General features: G+C 43.9%; 1 protein-coding gene across 1 annotated transcript; it reads right to left on the bottom strand.

Annotated features, from left to right (window-relative positions):
• Window positions 1-11,991: 11,991 nt before the first annotated feature.
• LOC143187473 (uncharacterized) lies at window positions 11,992-14,213 on the bottom strand. Its single transcript, XM_076391685.1, has 3 exons — window positions 13,314-14,213; window positions 12,924-13,189; window positions 11,992-12,676 (listed from the first exon to the last, which is right to left on the bottom strand). Exons 1-3 carry the CDS (start codon window positions 14,211-14,213, stop codon window positions 11,992-11,994), a joined length of 1,851 nt encoding a protein of 616 aa, XP_076247800.1.
• Between the last annotated feature and the right edge of the window lie 1,005 nt (window positions 14,214-15,218).

The following is a 15,218-nucleotide window of genomic DNA, read 5'->3' as shown; positions in this document are numbered from 1 at the left end:
AACGGCATCCTTAGTCAACTCAATGGATGAATATTCTGTTTCATGACATTCGTTCTCAAAATCATCAAAATCATAAACTGCTTTTATGTATTTGTCATACTCTGAAACTAAATCAAAGTCCATCTCTTTGCAAAGATTGATGAGTTCATCGGGATTGGGCGATCCTTCGTAAAGTACGAAGACAGGTTCGTAGCATTTACATATTATCGATCCCGCTACCATCTTCTTAAGCATTTGGAAAGTCAGCATAATTGGTATGGATTGTGGTAAACTAGACGAGCTGAAACAACACAGTATATATATAATATGTGCAGTATTCAACAATATATAGCTCGGCCACCAGGCTGCAATCAGTACCTGAAAACCGTTTGATATGCGGCGAGAATTTGAACCGTCTAGCGTTCAAGGACGGCTCTTCTCGTTTCCCGCTCGCCAATTGCAGGGTTCCCGACACTTCGTCGAGTCCTTACCAAATCGATAGTGATACCAACAAACACCGTTGTAGTTCTGGGGCTCACGTCGAGGTGACTGGCTTCACCCACGCGATCGGCTGCGTCTTCGAACTCCTGCGGGACGGCGTTGTATTTTTGTCAGCACACTGACCTGCAAAGTTAGCTGCCTCACTTGCTCACGAAGCTGATGGATTTCAGACTCTTGTGCTACAGCAACGATGCGCCGTGTCTCCGGTTGGATTTCGTGAATCCTGTCTGCCATTTCTGTTAGTGCAGCCACATCCTTGTCGCTGGCCGCTGTCAACACCTGCTGCGTGCTAGCAGGTAGACGATTCTTCCAAAGTGTTAAAATCAAATCGTCGGGAAATGAAGGTATCGCCAAGTTCTTCAAATGGCGGAAAAATTGAGACGGCGTTCTATCGCCCATCTCTTCACTTTCGATTAATCTGCGCACACGCGAACTGTCCGAATCAGTCAAACGTCTAATTAGTTCCTGTTTTAAGTGGTCGTACTGACCCGTAGCAGGCGGATTTGTTATTACATCTTCCACTTGTTCGATGTAACTCTCACCCAAGTTCGCGATAATAATATTAAACTTAATTTCGTCTTTAACGACTTGCGCCGATGCGAACTGCGCTTCTAAAAGTCTGAACCACAGCGCGACTTTCTGTGGCCAAAACTGGGGGATACGAAAATTGTTCTGGCTAATGATGTTAACATTGTCATTCGTAACACTACCAGATTCACCCGCACTATTACTACCCGTCACGACCGCATCAGTCGACATTGTCCAAATATTTACTTCACTGTAATGTCCACGTAATTTCTCCCTCGTATGTTCGCGATCGCGTCGGGGTCACCAGTTTGAGATGATATACGTGGAAATAATTGACCCATATTACGGCACAAAATAACTTTATTTTACACAATGCTGTGATGAACGTAGCACTGCGTACGTCGTCTCGTGAGGACAATTCGTAGCGTTCTCCTTTCGTTCTAGGTACCCACATATTAGGACCTCGAGTTTTCTGTAGGGGAGTGTGACGCGGTGATAGAGGAAAAACAGATGGCCCATGTGCTTTATGATATGGCCTGCTCAAGGGCCTACAAGTCGACGACGTTGCCGACTCGCCAAAAAGTTTTTCTCTCAACACCATCGCATGCGTCACCACAACTGGATTACGCTGAAAACTGAGCCATTTTTATCGGAAGAACATATTTTACATAATATATTTTTGTTTGACACTGGTATAAAACTATGGAACTTTCTAGTACCCGTAATTGGTAATGCTGCTGCAAAGCGAGCTTGTAAGCTAACAGCATGTTCCTGATGCTCATTCTCACTTACATAATCGAATGTAATATTTTTAAAAATTGTTTTCGCTCATCCAAATAAATTTCTGGGTGAGAGAATTTGATTATCCAATGGCCTTTGTAAGCTTGTACGTATTGCAAGTCTTTTTACGGTTCCGCCAATTCCATCACATAGCCCTTTTACCGTGCGTCGTAGCAAAAAAATGCCGCTCTGCAGGAACACCGAAATCGTTAAAATGTTGTATAAAATTTATGAAACTCTTTTTATTTTTATATTGTGCAGCTGCCCGATCAAAAAAATATATCATTTTTTTAATCTCTTCCGGAAATACGTCTTTGAGGTGTTTTACTAATCGTTGTTGAAAAATGTGAACGACAGCTGCATTGTGCTCTAAAATTTCAGAAATTATAACAAAATTATATTTATGTTCCTTACTATATACTACAAAAGGATGAAGTGTAACTTGTTGACTACACCAATGATAATTTTGAACCTCATCTTGTATAACAAAAGAATAATTTTCAGAAAAATCTCCGATTATAACAAATTCTCTGGTTTCTATAGATTCCTTGGTCTTATTTTGTTACACACGAAGACTCAAGAGGAGAATCGAACCTTTATTTATTCCGTCTTGGTCTTTGCTCTCGCCACGAATACAACAAAGTTTGACTCACTGATCGCTGGCTTATTATTACTCGCTCGCGCGTGCCCGCTTCCTTTTTATATCTTCTCTTATCGCTTGCTTAACGTTGGCTCTTCGTTTGGCTTATCTTGTTTGCGTTATTCGGACCACGGCCGGTCTCGCTTGAACGTTGGTCTTTCGTTGGGCTTGAACGTTAACTTTTCGTTTGACTTATCTTGTTTACGCTGTTGTAACGTCCCTAAAGCGATGCTACGTTGTCCATGGAAGAGCGGCTTTCCGATGGACGAAAAGTGGGGTTCGTGTGGCGTGCGGTTAAGGAGTTAAAATCCAAAGCTTAGATCTTTCTTGACATTAATTTATTCAGTAAAACCCTATTCTAATTCTAACGTAAATACAATACTAATGCCTATTCTTATTCGTTAAATATTTATAAGAACAAATAAGGTTAATTATTATGTACAGACGAGGTTATGTTGATATACTTCGCGAGAGTTAGGTTATGTGTCTATGATTCGTGAATAGAAATTAGGTTATGTGTCTAAGCTTTTACATTCGTGTACAAGAGTGATTATGCTGTTATTAATTAATCCGTATTAATTGCGGTAGAGGATCCTCTGTATTAGACGATACGCAGTGTAAGTGTGTGTGTGTGTGTGCAATAGATCTTGTCTCGTATGCCCTGGTCGCTGCCGAAGTTATAGATGGCTATAACCTAAGAGCGGTCTCAAGGTTTCATGAAACATATAATCTTTGCTTGATTGCCTAAGCATCCGTAAGCCCTTCGTTATCTTTTCTACATCAGTCGCTACCTTAGAGAAAAGACTCTTCAGGAGCGGTCTTAGAAATGCGTCCGACTTAGAATGGCTTCTAGCGCTTGTTGGCAAGCGATTCGTCTGCTTACGGCAAGCACGAACTCTATATTAAAGGAGCATCAATTACTTTTTGGTAGAACGGTCGCTACCCCTAAAGGAGCGGTCTCGATCTTTAGTATCTCAGCTACCTCCAAGATGTCGGCCGTACTGCACTTGCTTAGAATCGTCGTAGTGCACCTGTCATAAAGCTACTCAAGATTGAACCTGTAAAGGAGCATCGAATACTCTTGATCTCTGGAAAACGGTCGCTACCCCTAAAGGAGCGGTCTCGATCTCACTGGACGAGTATCTCAGCTGCCTCCCAGATCTTCGTCTATTCGCAACTTGATGCGAGAGAGAAGTGTCCTCCTGCTGCTTTCGCAGCTCCTTTTATACTCGCCAGTCGGAGTTCGCACATGCGCAGTTGTTCTAATTCTAATGGCGCTCTTATTCTAATAGTGGCTGTTTTAATATGAAAATGTACGAAATATGCTATACTTATATGAGAATGTAATTAAAATCTATAATATATAATGTGTGTCGTAATACAAAAATGTTTATTAGTAATTGGATAACAGAATACGCGCTATTATACAGTTATAAGATAGAAATAGAAAGAGATAGATATGTTTACAATAAGATGGAGAGAGACAGCGATAGTAGAGAGAGATAGAGTGAAATAGGAAGAGACAGAGACAGAGTCGTGGGGCGTTACACTGTTTTACGCTGTTTGGACCGTGAGAATTTAAATATGAACTTTGTGTTCTGGCAATATAATCATGTGTCTGCAAAATGGTAATTTGTCTGCTGAGGCGCTCTAAGAAGTCATCAGATGGACATGTAAGTGTTTCTAAGGAACATCTGTCAGTAGCAGTCCAACATTTAAAGGTGATATTTGTAATATAATTATCGTCAAGGAAGTTTTCAAACTGTAAACAAATATTATTGAACCCAGGGCAAGAATTACATTTTTGAAAATGGCACGATGAATATCTTTATAATCTAGTAATTATTTCATTCTCAGAGCGATGTGCAGCTACAGCTGTTTTAATCGCAAGCAGCATTAATTTTACATTCTGATGTATTACGTAAACACAAACGGAGTGCGTTCCACTAGCACCAGCTAAAATGCACTCCTTCGGCCGAAAGCTTGCAAATCTACTAAAACCTATTTTTTCTAAAGGATGTGCCTGATTAAAAGAAGTATAAATTTCCTTGAGATCGCCAAGTATTAAACGTTTCTGAACATGTACTCTAGATCTATCTTTCAATACTGAAATGAAATCTTTTCCTAGCATGACTCTACTTATTTCATCATTACAATAAAAACTTTCTTCACTTCGTAGTTTCTGGTAACAGACGACCATGTTTAAGATTTTGAGTTGACATCACTCCGTAATGGACTTGCAATCGCTTTGCTTGTCTTGCCATATGGTACGAAGTTTTAAATTTTAAACAAATTCTTCGAATACTCCACGATTTTGGTAAAGTTGTAAGAATACGGATTTTTTCGCTATTATCGGACTCTATATTGAATTTATCTTTTAATTGTTTAATCATTCCATTATCTGTCGCGACATTACTCGGACTGCCTATTATGTCTCCTAAACTTGTTCGTAAAGTTCGTTTACCGGATTTTAAAGTTTTGTTAGTTTTTGGTGATTCTCCTATAGATGATGCTAAAGCATTTGCGGAACTTATCGCAAATGATGGATCTACTGGTGGTGAAGCGTTGCTTGGACTACTAGTGCTACTAGTTACTATTTCTGGATTTGATAGTTGTGATGGCTTTGGTTCAGCTAATGCAGCTTCAATCCGTTCCCTGTTCTTTTCCTTGTATAATCTCATGCGACAGGCATTGCAACTGAAAGACTTTTCGGCCAGATTTGGAAATGATCGACGCATTTCCAGCGATACCTTTCGAAGTCCTTTTATGCAACGGTTATGTTCCGTTCGATTAAAAGGATTACAACACCACTGAAGCATTGTCTCCGAAAACTCACTCACTACCTTACGATGAGAATTAGAAGTGCACGACTCGGAAATCTTTTGCAGACTAAAAGCTTAAAGGAACGATGTCTGAAGATATAACTCCCTACTATCAAGTCAGTTATACCTGGAAAATGCGTGCAATCGTACTGACGCCTGTGTATTGCTCATATTTTGAAAACATCTACCCAGCTGGTAATAAATGGAAAGGAAGGTGTTGAAGCAAAACATTATGTGCCACAAGACTTTTTGGCGCAGCCCTTGTTTAAATACATATTGTTGGAATCGCTTAAATTAAGGGATCCAACGGAGGTCCGGATGAGGTGAGATTGAGGGGATACGAAAGAAAACGAAAACACAAGTTTACTCTTTGTCGGCCCTGAAAAGGGCTTGTAAGCGACGTTTATTTAAACTTTGGTTTTGGGGCTGGGTGCTGCTCCGGTCCTCGGCGGCTCGGGTGGACGGCGGTGGATCGGAGGGCCCTGTGGTCGTGGCGACGCCGGTGCTCCCCTTAGCGACGTTGGCGTCTGAAAAAGAGAGATAGCGGCGGAACCGCGGCGATAAGCAAGAGTGGAAGTCTAGCTATACCAAAGATTCCCAACTCCAGGCTGCGCTCGCGAGCCTATTTGGAGGGGATAGCAATACCTTGCCTGTAACGCAAAGGTAATGCAGTGGACTGTATTATCGAGTCTTCTTCTGGTGCGAAGAAGAAGTCGATAAGCGAGTGGCTAGAGAGGAGGAGGGACCTCTTCTCTTCACCTTGCACCTTTTGGAAAGGTTCGTTTCGTACGAATCCAAGTAATTTAGGGATTCGTGAGCGGAGGGACACGCTATAACCAGCGAATTGCTGGTCCTGGAGGCTGAGGACGGCCAGAGGCTCCGCGACTCCGTTCACCTCACCGTGTGCTTCTATTCGTCACACGGGGGTTGCTTCTAAACGGGGTGGCAGAGCACGAGTAACGCAGAGGTGATAGGCACGTACGTTATCTCTCTCTGTTGTAACCCGTCTCTCAGGGATCCAACAGGCAGCGGCCTTTGTTGCTCCGAGACGAAAACGAGACTCAGAGAATCAGGGCAGGCCCCGATTCCAAGAGTGCAAATCTCGATCAATTGTCTCCTAAGACAAACCAGGTGCTCTTTCGTACGTATTATACGTACGAATCGAGCAGAGCTTCCTAGTCTGTCGGCGACAGAGGTTCAGCTTTTGAGAGCTAGTGAGATTTCAAGTGTCTGGTAACCAAACTACTTGAAATCCGAAGGCTGTCTAGCTGAGATGCGCTTGACTACCGGTCGCACTGACTGTGTCAAGCTTGATTGACGTAAGACGACTGGGGCGAGAGCCGCGCGTGTCTCCGCGAAGCGGAAGACGTGCCAAATTTTACCACTACGCGGCGCTCACAAATTATCTTTTGTTTCGTGCTAATGTAGTACGATGTACTCTCTCTCTCCTTCAGGCTCCGATGTCCCCACTCGACATCGAGCCTGGCGTTCAAAACCGTTGCTCGACAATGCTTACTTTGTTTGAACTTTAATTTTGACGACAAAAACAAGTCATACGACAGCTGATCGTGTTTTGCTGCTAGGACAACGTATGCTCCAACCAAAGGCAACCTTCGGTCGGTCACGTATACCAACAAATTACGAATTTCGCGGACGAGCCAAATGCCCGTTATATAACCGCTTTTTAAACACATATAAAAGAGGAAATAAAACCACCCATCAGGTATAAATGGTATCATTAAGACTGATATGCGACCTGTCGATACTGTTTTTACACTTCAGTCAAATAATGTGGGATGTGAGAGGTCCGATCGGGCGACCGTAATATCCGAGCGCGCGGGTCGCTTACCTGAAGCGGCGCGCATCACTATCTATAATTGCTCACTGCGGAGTTAGTTTTACGAGTTCGATCTTAGGCAATAGCTTATTTTGTAGGTTAAAGTTCAAGGAATATGGTTATATTTTTTTTTTAATTTTTGACCCCCGACCCTCTAAGGGAAATTTGCAAAGGAAAAGTTTGTTTATAATTTTCCATATTACAAAAAAGAGTTCCCAATTAAAAAATACATTATTAAAATAGGCCAAACCTTCCCGATTAAAATAAAAAAAATCAACTCAATACGAAAAATAGTTCCTGAGATAAAAATTCCAAAGTACACCCCGGTTTCACGAAAATAGGAAAAAATTGAAAACTTTAACCGTATGTATTTTGTAAACAAATTTAATAACAGCAAAATTATGACTTCAACCGCCCTGTAATTTCATATGGACTACATCATATTCAATTTTGAACAAAATCCCTGATATCGAGGTCAAAAAGTGATCGATTTAGCGTGGAATGACACAAGAGCAAACTTATTGTCAGAATTTCGATAAGATATGGTAAGACTTGTATTTTGCTAAGATTGGCAATCGTACGTTGTGTCTGCTTTGCGAATTTGAGCCAGTTCTTGTAAAAAAGAGTAATAAGCGTAATCAGCATCGTTTTCACGTTTCATTTCACTTGTCAAGCTTTTTCAGGGCGAGGTGAACTTGGAGTCTCCCGCTGTCTTGATTGTTGCTTCGTTTCAGGGTCGTAACCGTAGCATCATGATTCGTTACCTGTGATGACCTTCGAAAAAAAGTTTAGTTCATTTCGGAACTCTTTTTTCAAAGCACAGCATGCTTCCACGCGGCCTTGTTTTTGTTCAGCAGTCAACAGTCGAGGCACAAATTTGGCAGTCACCCTTTTCATTCCAAAATCTTCTGTTAAAATTCTCTGAATTGGACTCCAAATCACTCCAGATAGCTCCACAATTTCTTCAATGGTCTGTCATCGATCTTCCAGGATGATTTCGCGAATTTTTTCAACGTTCGGGCCGTGGAAGGCAACCTGAGCGAGGTTTGTCATCAACTGACATTTCACCTCTTTTGAAACGGGAAAACCACTCAAACACTTGAGTTTTCCCAATAGCATTATCCTTGTAGGCCGTTTTTAACATTTAAAGAGTTTCTGTGCCAGTTTTTTCGAGCAAGAAGCAAAACTTTACGACCGCGCGCTGTTCACGAGGATCAATCATTGCAAAAATGAGTACACAAAACAACTGTCACAAAAAAATTCGCACAAACCAAACGGAACTTTATTTAGCGACGACACTTGACTTACTTACTCGGTAATGGTAGTTTTATATGCTCCTAGCGGCAGAATGCCGTACTACAAAAACTCCGCTCACCACACATCAATTCGGTTTCTTTTGAGTACCCTCTCGTACATTATGAGTAAAAGCATTTAAATTTGGATCAGATTGGATCCAAAAAGTTGTAAATGGAGTCGACGTTATACAACACATTATGAGGACATATGTTTTTCGTAAAGCCACTCGTTTCAGGGCCCATTTCTCACAAATTGTTGTTGTTATATTGTTCTTACACAGCTTAACTAACTGAAAAATAAAGCTTGGTACTCAGGCTTGAGACCGTACAATCTTTGCCTGCACGCTGCATACTTTTTCTCCTACCTTCCTCCACACCGGAAGTTTCCTAACCGCCTTGCTCACACTGCGCAATCTTCATGGCAGAATAGCGGAATGTTTGAATTACTCTTTTTTCCTCAACAATTGTAGACTAACTAGGAATGTTATTATTTTGTTTATACCTTAAAAATTTTAAATTCTATTTTAGCCGTATTTTGTGTTTTAGTTCATAGTATTTGCATACAAATTTGCAAAACGATCAATCAGCATGTAGTTAACCCTTAAATGTGCAACATCTCCAGTTTAAACAAAAAATTATGTACATTATTTAGACACTAAAAATAATTGGCTTGCATAATTGGTTTAAAGGTTCTATTAGAAGTTTAAACTGATTAATTTTAATAAGACACTTTTAGTCTACAATACATTTTGTATCAGTCTTTTGATTTTAGAAGGCATTTTATAGACGATTCATATGTGCAACAATTTACATTAAAGGGTTAAAAATTACTCGCTCGCACCGTTCTTTTCTATATTCCCTATAAAGCAAAATATCGGCTTTCCTACGATGCGATTTGACAATTATACCGTCGCACTTCTCATTTGAAATTTAACAAGATAACGCTAGATGTCACATTATCAAATGTCTCATGTATGAAGTGAGGACGCAAACTTGAGAATTACCCTGTATACTCCACTACGTATACTAGCGCACGGTCCGCGTATCCGTGAGCTCAGCACTTCGGATAACTTCGGGCAGCTTCGGGAGGTCGAGAGAAAAGGTGGAATATGATGCGCACTCTCTCACTCTTTGAAATGTTTAAGGGGGCAGACTCCTTCGGGGCCTACTCCGAATCGATTGAAGCGCTGTTGCTAGGAAATGAGCATTAGTGAAAACATAATTTATACATGAAACATTTGATAATGTGACATCTAACGTTATCTTGTTGAATTACAAATGAGAAGTGCGAAGGTATAATTGCTAAATCGCATCGTAGGAAAGTTCTGTCACGTTGTTGCCACATCAATTACAATTTTATGCATCAGTAAATCTCTGCTGAATACGCCTTGAGCCGATATTTTGCTTCATACGGAATATAGAAAAGGACGGTGTGAGCGAGAAAGAAAGAGTATCACGAATGAAACAATACATATGTGCCCAAAATTATGAAAGTGGTCTAAGAAACAACATTTTCGTATGAGATTCACACAAAATTTTACATTTATCATAAATTTTCATTAATCAAGACTAATTACAATGTCACGTAATATAGAAATGTTTTCTAATTTATTCAAATGTAACCCTTTCAATATCCCGAAATAAGAAATATACGATTTACATATACATATGTAACGTGCGTAGCGCGGTTGCGTTGGTTGGCGGAATGTTTTCTGCTCAAACGCTACACGCGTTAACAGTACATTCGACAATGAAGTAGAGCAGTTACTTCACCCTCGATTATAGATTAATTATTGTGGGTTCGTTTTCGTCTAGTCCTATACAGGCCCTGTAGTGGATGCTTGTTCGAGGAAGGGTGGAGGCTTGTTTGAAGGTCTGATTGTTAAATATACTGTATTGCGTTTGCAATATTAAGATAGGTGAATATATTCTGATGATAAACACATTTTAAAAGAACATTAAACCGGAAAGTCAGGTAAAACAAAAATATAAAAGAATTACGTTCGCTCGTGATTTCGCATACAACTACTATTTACAATGCTACGTAGCGGTCAGGGAATTGTACGCGTCTTCCCGATCTCGCTATGCGCTCGGGCACATTTAGTGTCGCGGGGACCTCCTGCGGCGAGGGTCTGCTGGGCTCGGCCAGCTCCTCGCCCCGCAGCAGGTATGCTGGTTTCAGGCGATCCAGCGACACTGGAATCGTCGCTCTTTAACGCGAATGTTAAAGTACTTCGGGTGTCGCTCGATTACCTCGTAAGGTCCGTCGCAGGATGGTTGCAAGGCGCCTTTAAATGCGCCGTGCCGCATGAATACATGTGACGTCGTCGTCAAATCCTTGAAAATAAATGTCCGTTTGTCTCCGTGGCGTGAAACGGGAGAAGGTCGCAGCTTTTGCAAGTGCTGACGAAGTTGAGCGACGAACGTTTCGCAGCCAACGTCGGTGGGTCGCGTGTTCGCTAAAAATTCGCCGAGTAGACGAATCGGTTCGCCGTACACCATTTCGGCAGTTGTCGCTTTAATGTATTCCTTCCAGGCCGCTCGGATACCCAAGAGAAAGACCGGCAACGACTCTACCCAACCCGTATCGGCGCGGCAGACGGTAGCAGCTTTTAACTGCCGGTGGAAACGTTCCATCATTCCATTCGTAGCCGGATGGTACGCGGTCGTACGCAAATGTTGTGTACCGATAAGATGCGACAATTCTTTGAACAGCGTAGATTCGAATTGTCGACCCTGATCGGTCGTGAGTCGATGCGGTACTCCGAATCTTGCGATCCATCTGGAAAACAACGCGTACGCTACAGATTCCGCGGTGATGTTCTCGACGGGGAACGCTTCCGGCCATCGCGTATAATGGTCGACGCACGTCACGCAATACCGATATCCTCTCGACATTGGTAACGGACCGACGATGTCCACGTGGATATGTTCGAAATGCTCCGAGGGTGCGTCAAAACTACCAATCGGCGTAGAGACATGTCTGTTAGTTTTCGCGCGCTGACACGGCACGCACGCCTATGCCCAGGCCGTACAATCCTTTCAGATACCTGGCCACACAAACTTTTGTGCTACCAGTCTCGCAGTCGCTCTAGCACCTGGATGCGCGAGGTCATGGAGTGGTGCGAATGCCTGTTTTCGTAAGCTCTTAGTAAGTTGGTGTCGAGGTATCACAATAAAGTTCGACGTTCGAATCTGGTAACGTGATCTTTTTTAAAACGAGGGACGTGTCCGTACGCAGGAGGGCACGCAACTCCTCGTCCTCTCGCTGCAATTGGCAGGTTTCGCGTAATCGAGCGCTCGAGAAATTCCCGCGATCCGCGACAACGCATCGGCGACCACGTTTTCTTTACCTGACATGTGCCAGATGTCGGTGGTGAATTGTCCGATTAAATCTAAGTATCGGAACTGTCGCGGAGTATGCTTCTCGGGTTTTTGTCGAAACGCGAAAGTCAACGGCTTGTGATCGGTAAAAATCACGAATGTACGACCTTCGACCATATGTCGGAAATATCTAACAGCCTTATAAATCACCAGAAGTTCCCGATCATACGGACTGTACTTTCGCTCGGCCGGTGTTAGCTTCTTGGTAAAGAAGGCTAGCGGTTTTCACCCGTTGCCAGATCGCTGTTGCAGTGCAGCGCCTATCGTATAGTTGGATGCGTCTGTGAAAATCGCCAAGGGCAGCGTGACGTCGGGATGTGCCAGAAGAGTTGCACGTGCGAGACTTTCCTTGCACAGCTCGAATGCCTCGATTCGGTCTGATGTCCACTCGACGGGAGTTCGATCCTTGACGTTTTCCTGCAGGGCTGTAATAAGAGGTGCCTGGATTTGAGCGGCGGCCGACACAAACCGTCGGTAAAAGTTCACCATGCCGAGGAACTGTCGCAGTTCCTTCACCGTCGCAGAACGCGGAAGAGTTCGAATTGCCTCGACTTTTTGCGGCAACGGTTGCGTGCCGTGCGCGTTTACAGCGTGTCCTAGAAACGTCACTTCCGGCGCACCGAAAACACATTTCGCGCAATTCACCAAAACTCCGTAGTCGTTCAAACGGCCGAATAATTCGCGTAGGTGATTCTTGTGTTCCTCGATTGAGCTGGACGCCGCAAAAATGTCGTCTATATAGACGTAACACCAATCGAGACCACGTAACACCTCGTCCATGAATCGCTGGAACGTCTGCGCCGCGTTCCGAAGTCCGAACGACATCCACGGAAACTCGAACCAAAAGGGGTCGTGATTGCTGTTTTCGGTATATCGTCCGGGTGCACTGAGATTTGATTGTACGCGCGCACTAAATCCATTGTCGAAAACACAGTTTTACCAGATAATACTATTTACCAGATAAATTACCGGAATTGTCCTCGCATTCAACGCCCGATAATCACCGCACGGTCTTCATCCGTTGTCCTTTTTCACCACCAGGTGTAGGGCCGATGACCAACAGCTCTCAGAACGTCGAGCTGTTCCGTCCCTCACCATGGCTTCGAATTCGGCCTTTGCGATCCTTAACTTGTCACGGGCGAGGCAGCGTGGCTTACAAGAAACAGGTGGACCCGGTGTAGTCCGAATGTGGTGGCGAGTGGCGTGCTTCGGCATGCGATGTCCTCCCGACGGGTAATTGATATCTTGGTAATCCAGCTATCGCCCTCACGCTTTCCGCGGCACTCCTGACGACTCGCCTAGCCGTTGTTAGGGTGGTCACGCCGTCGCTCAACCTTTTCGCAGACAGGTCGACGAGGAGGCCATAAAAGCTCAGGAAGTCGGCACCAATAATTGGGGTCGTGACGTCCGCGACGACGAATCTCTACGTAAAGACTCTCCGCAAGCCCAAGTTTATCCATACGTGAAAATTGTCGAGCCGTTGGCCGCGTACAGCTTATATGTAGACTTGTTACGCGGTCCACTCACACGCGAACGCGGAGACACACACAGGTCGGATCCCGTATCGACCATAAACATTGTCCTGGTGACGCGGTCCGTAACAAATAGGCGGCCCGTCGCGGGCTCGGAATCGCTAGCCCCCATTTACGATCGGCCCTGGAGTTTCCCGCCGCGAAGGTACATGGGTCACGACACTTCTTCGCTGCGGTCCCATGTTTCCTGTGGTACCAACACTTGCCATCGGTGGCAATGTTCTCCTCATCGCGGTTTCGTGACCGCGAGGAACCACGTCGCCCACTTTGCGACTTAGAACGCGAACGACAAAAATTGTTCGTTCCCATGCGTAGGGCTGCGACTTCGCGGCGAAGTTTGGCTATCTCCTCGAGGAGTTCATTGTGTGCCGACAACGCGGCGGCGATTTGCGGACGCGGCGACACTTTCACCACGGCCTCGGCGAGGGCGGCCAACTCGGAGAACGTCTCCTTCTGACGTGTTATCAGGATTGCCTGAACATTCGTCGGGAGGCGTCCCAACCACAAGGTCTTTAAGAAGTCATCTGAAACCGTGTCACCCGCGAGGTTCTGCAACCGTCGCAGAAAAATAGACGGTTTCCGATCACCAATCTCTTCGTGCTCCAGCAGGTGCCGAATATTCTGCTCCTTTGCGTCCGATAACCGCCGGATGAGCTCCGCCTTTAGCGTTTCGTACATGTCGGTAGCTGGTGGATTATTAATAATATCCATCACCACGTCGGTGTACTTGTTTTCTAAGTTTGCGCTGACGTAATGATATTTCGTCGAGTCTCGAGTGATTTCCGACAGCACGAACTGGGATTCCAGTTGCCTGAACCATGTCGCCGGGCTCTTCTCCCAGAACGGTGGGACGCGGATGGCTACTGATGCCACTGCTGGTAAACTTGTCGTTCCCGGATTGTTCACGAGTTCCATCGTGACGAGTTCGGTACTTTTTCCGCGTTATACACTAAACGCACTCGCGGTCGATTCACCCTTGCGCCGCGAATCACGTCGGGGTCACCAATTCTGTGGGAAAGAATGTAGGGAGTGAAATCACTTTCACACATGTGTTCGTTGTTAGTCGATTTATTGAAGCGTCGTCGCTCGCTGGTGTCTCGTGATCGACTGCAGAAAACCTTTTTGGTTTTCTCGCCTGGGCCCCTGTCGCGTATCCTTTCTCTAAATACTTGGGACTACGCGACGATTAGGTGACTGCTTATCACGCTGGGACAGAACAGCGCCACGAAATATATACAAACTTAAACTAATTTCCGTTCTGCCCGAGCGTGAAAAGACGACGATCGACGCATCGCCGGATTCTTTTCCATGTGACGCCGTGCACGTGCACGGGTCGCCACATGTTCTTTTGCCTTCTGCACTCCTCAACCAGTAGGTTTGGTGATGCTCTCAACCATTCTAAATTTTGAGTTCACATTCTTACATACTCGCATTCATTCGCACAATAGTAATTCCGGATATATGTATATAAAAATATGTATATGTATAAAATATAAAATTAAGAGAATAATAATACAAAGGTGAACATTATAATTTTATCAATTAGGCAGTATTTCGGCAAGGATTTGAGAAATATTCGCAAAATTATTGGTCATGTGGAAATAACGGGAATGAATACAATCAACAAGGGATTCCCCATAACAGTGTGTGTTGTTGATGCATCCGTTGTGAATAGCAATATTATTATTATTAACTTTATTGGAGAACCACCGGGCGTCCAGAGATTCCACGTATTAACCGGACGTTAATATCGGGTTGCTGTAACGGCAGCTCGTTGCAGGATTCGAGAGATGTTTGCGACTTACTTTATGCTAACGCCAAATATCGGGTGGCGACCAACCGTCGCGATGTCGATAATTATTCGTGGGAAAGGAAAAGAGAGAAAAAAAATAATTTTTAATCGTTACGGAATGTAACGCA

The sequence above is a fragment of the Calliopsis andreniformis genome, unplaced genomic scaffold, assembly GCF_051401765.1.
Source record: "Calliopsis andreniformis isolate RMS-2024a unplaced genomic scaffold, iyCalAndr_principal scaffold0048, whole genome shotgun sequence".
Lineage (NCBI taxonomy): Eukaryota > Metazoa > Arthropoda > Insecta > Hymenoptera > Andrenidae > Calliopsis > Calliopsis andreniformis.
Note: the sequence above shows the minus strand (reverse complement) of the source record. Positions and strands in the feature narration are given on the sequence as shown.

Coding starts and splice junctions, on each gene's coding strand:
- LOC143187473 (XM_076391685.1), bottom strand. CDS start 14,213: ATGGAACTCGTGAACAATCCGGGAACGACAAGTTTACCAGCAGTGGCA. Junction 13,190..13,313: donor CGATACGGGATCCGACCTGT/GTGTGTCTCCGC, acceptor GTCTTTACGTAG/AGATTCGTCGTCGCGGACGT. Junction 12,677..12,923: donor ACCGGGTCCACCTGTTTCTT/GTAAGCCACGCT, acceptor CAATGGATTTAG/TGCGCGCGTACAATCAAATC.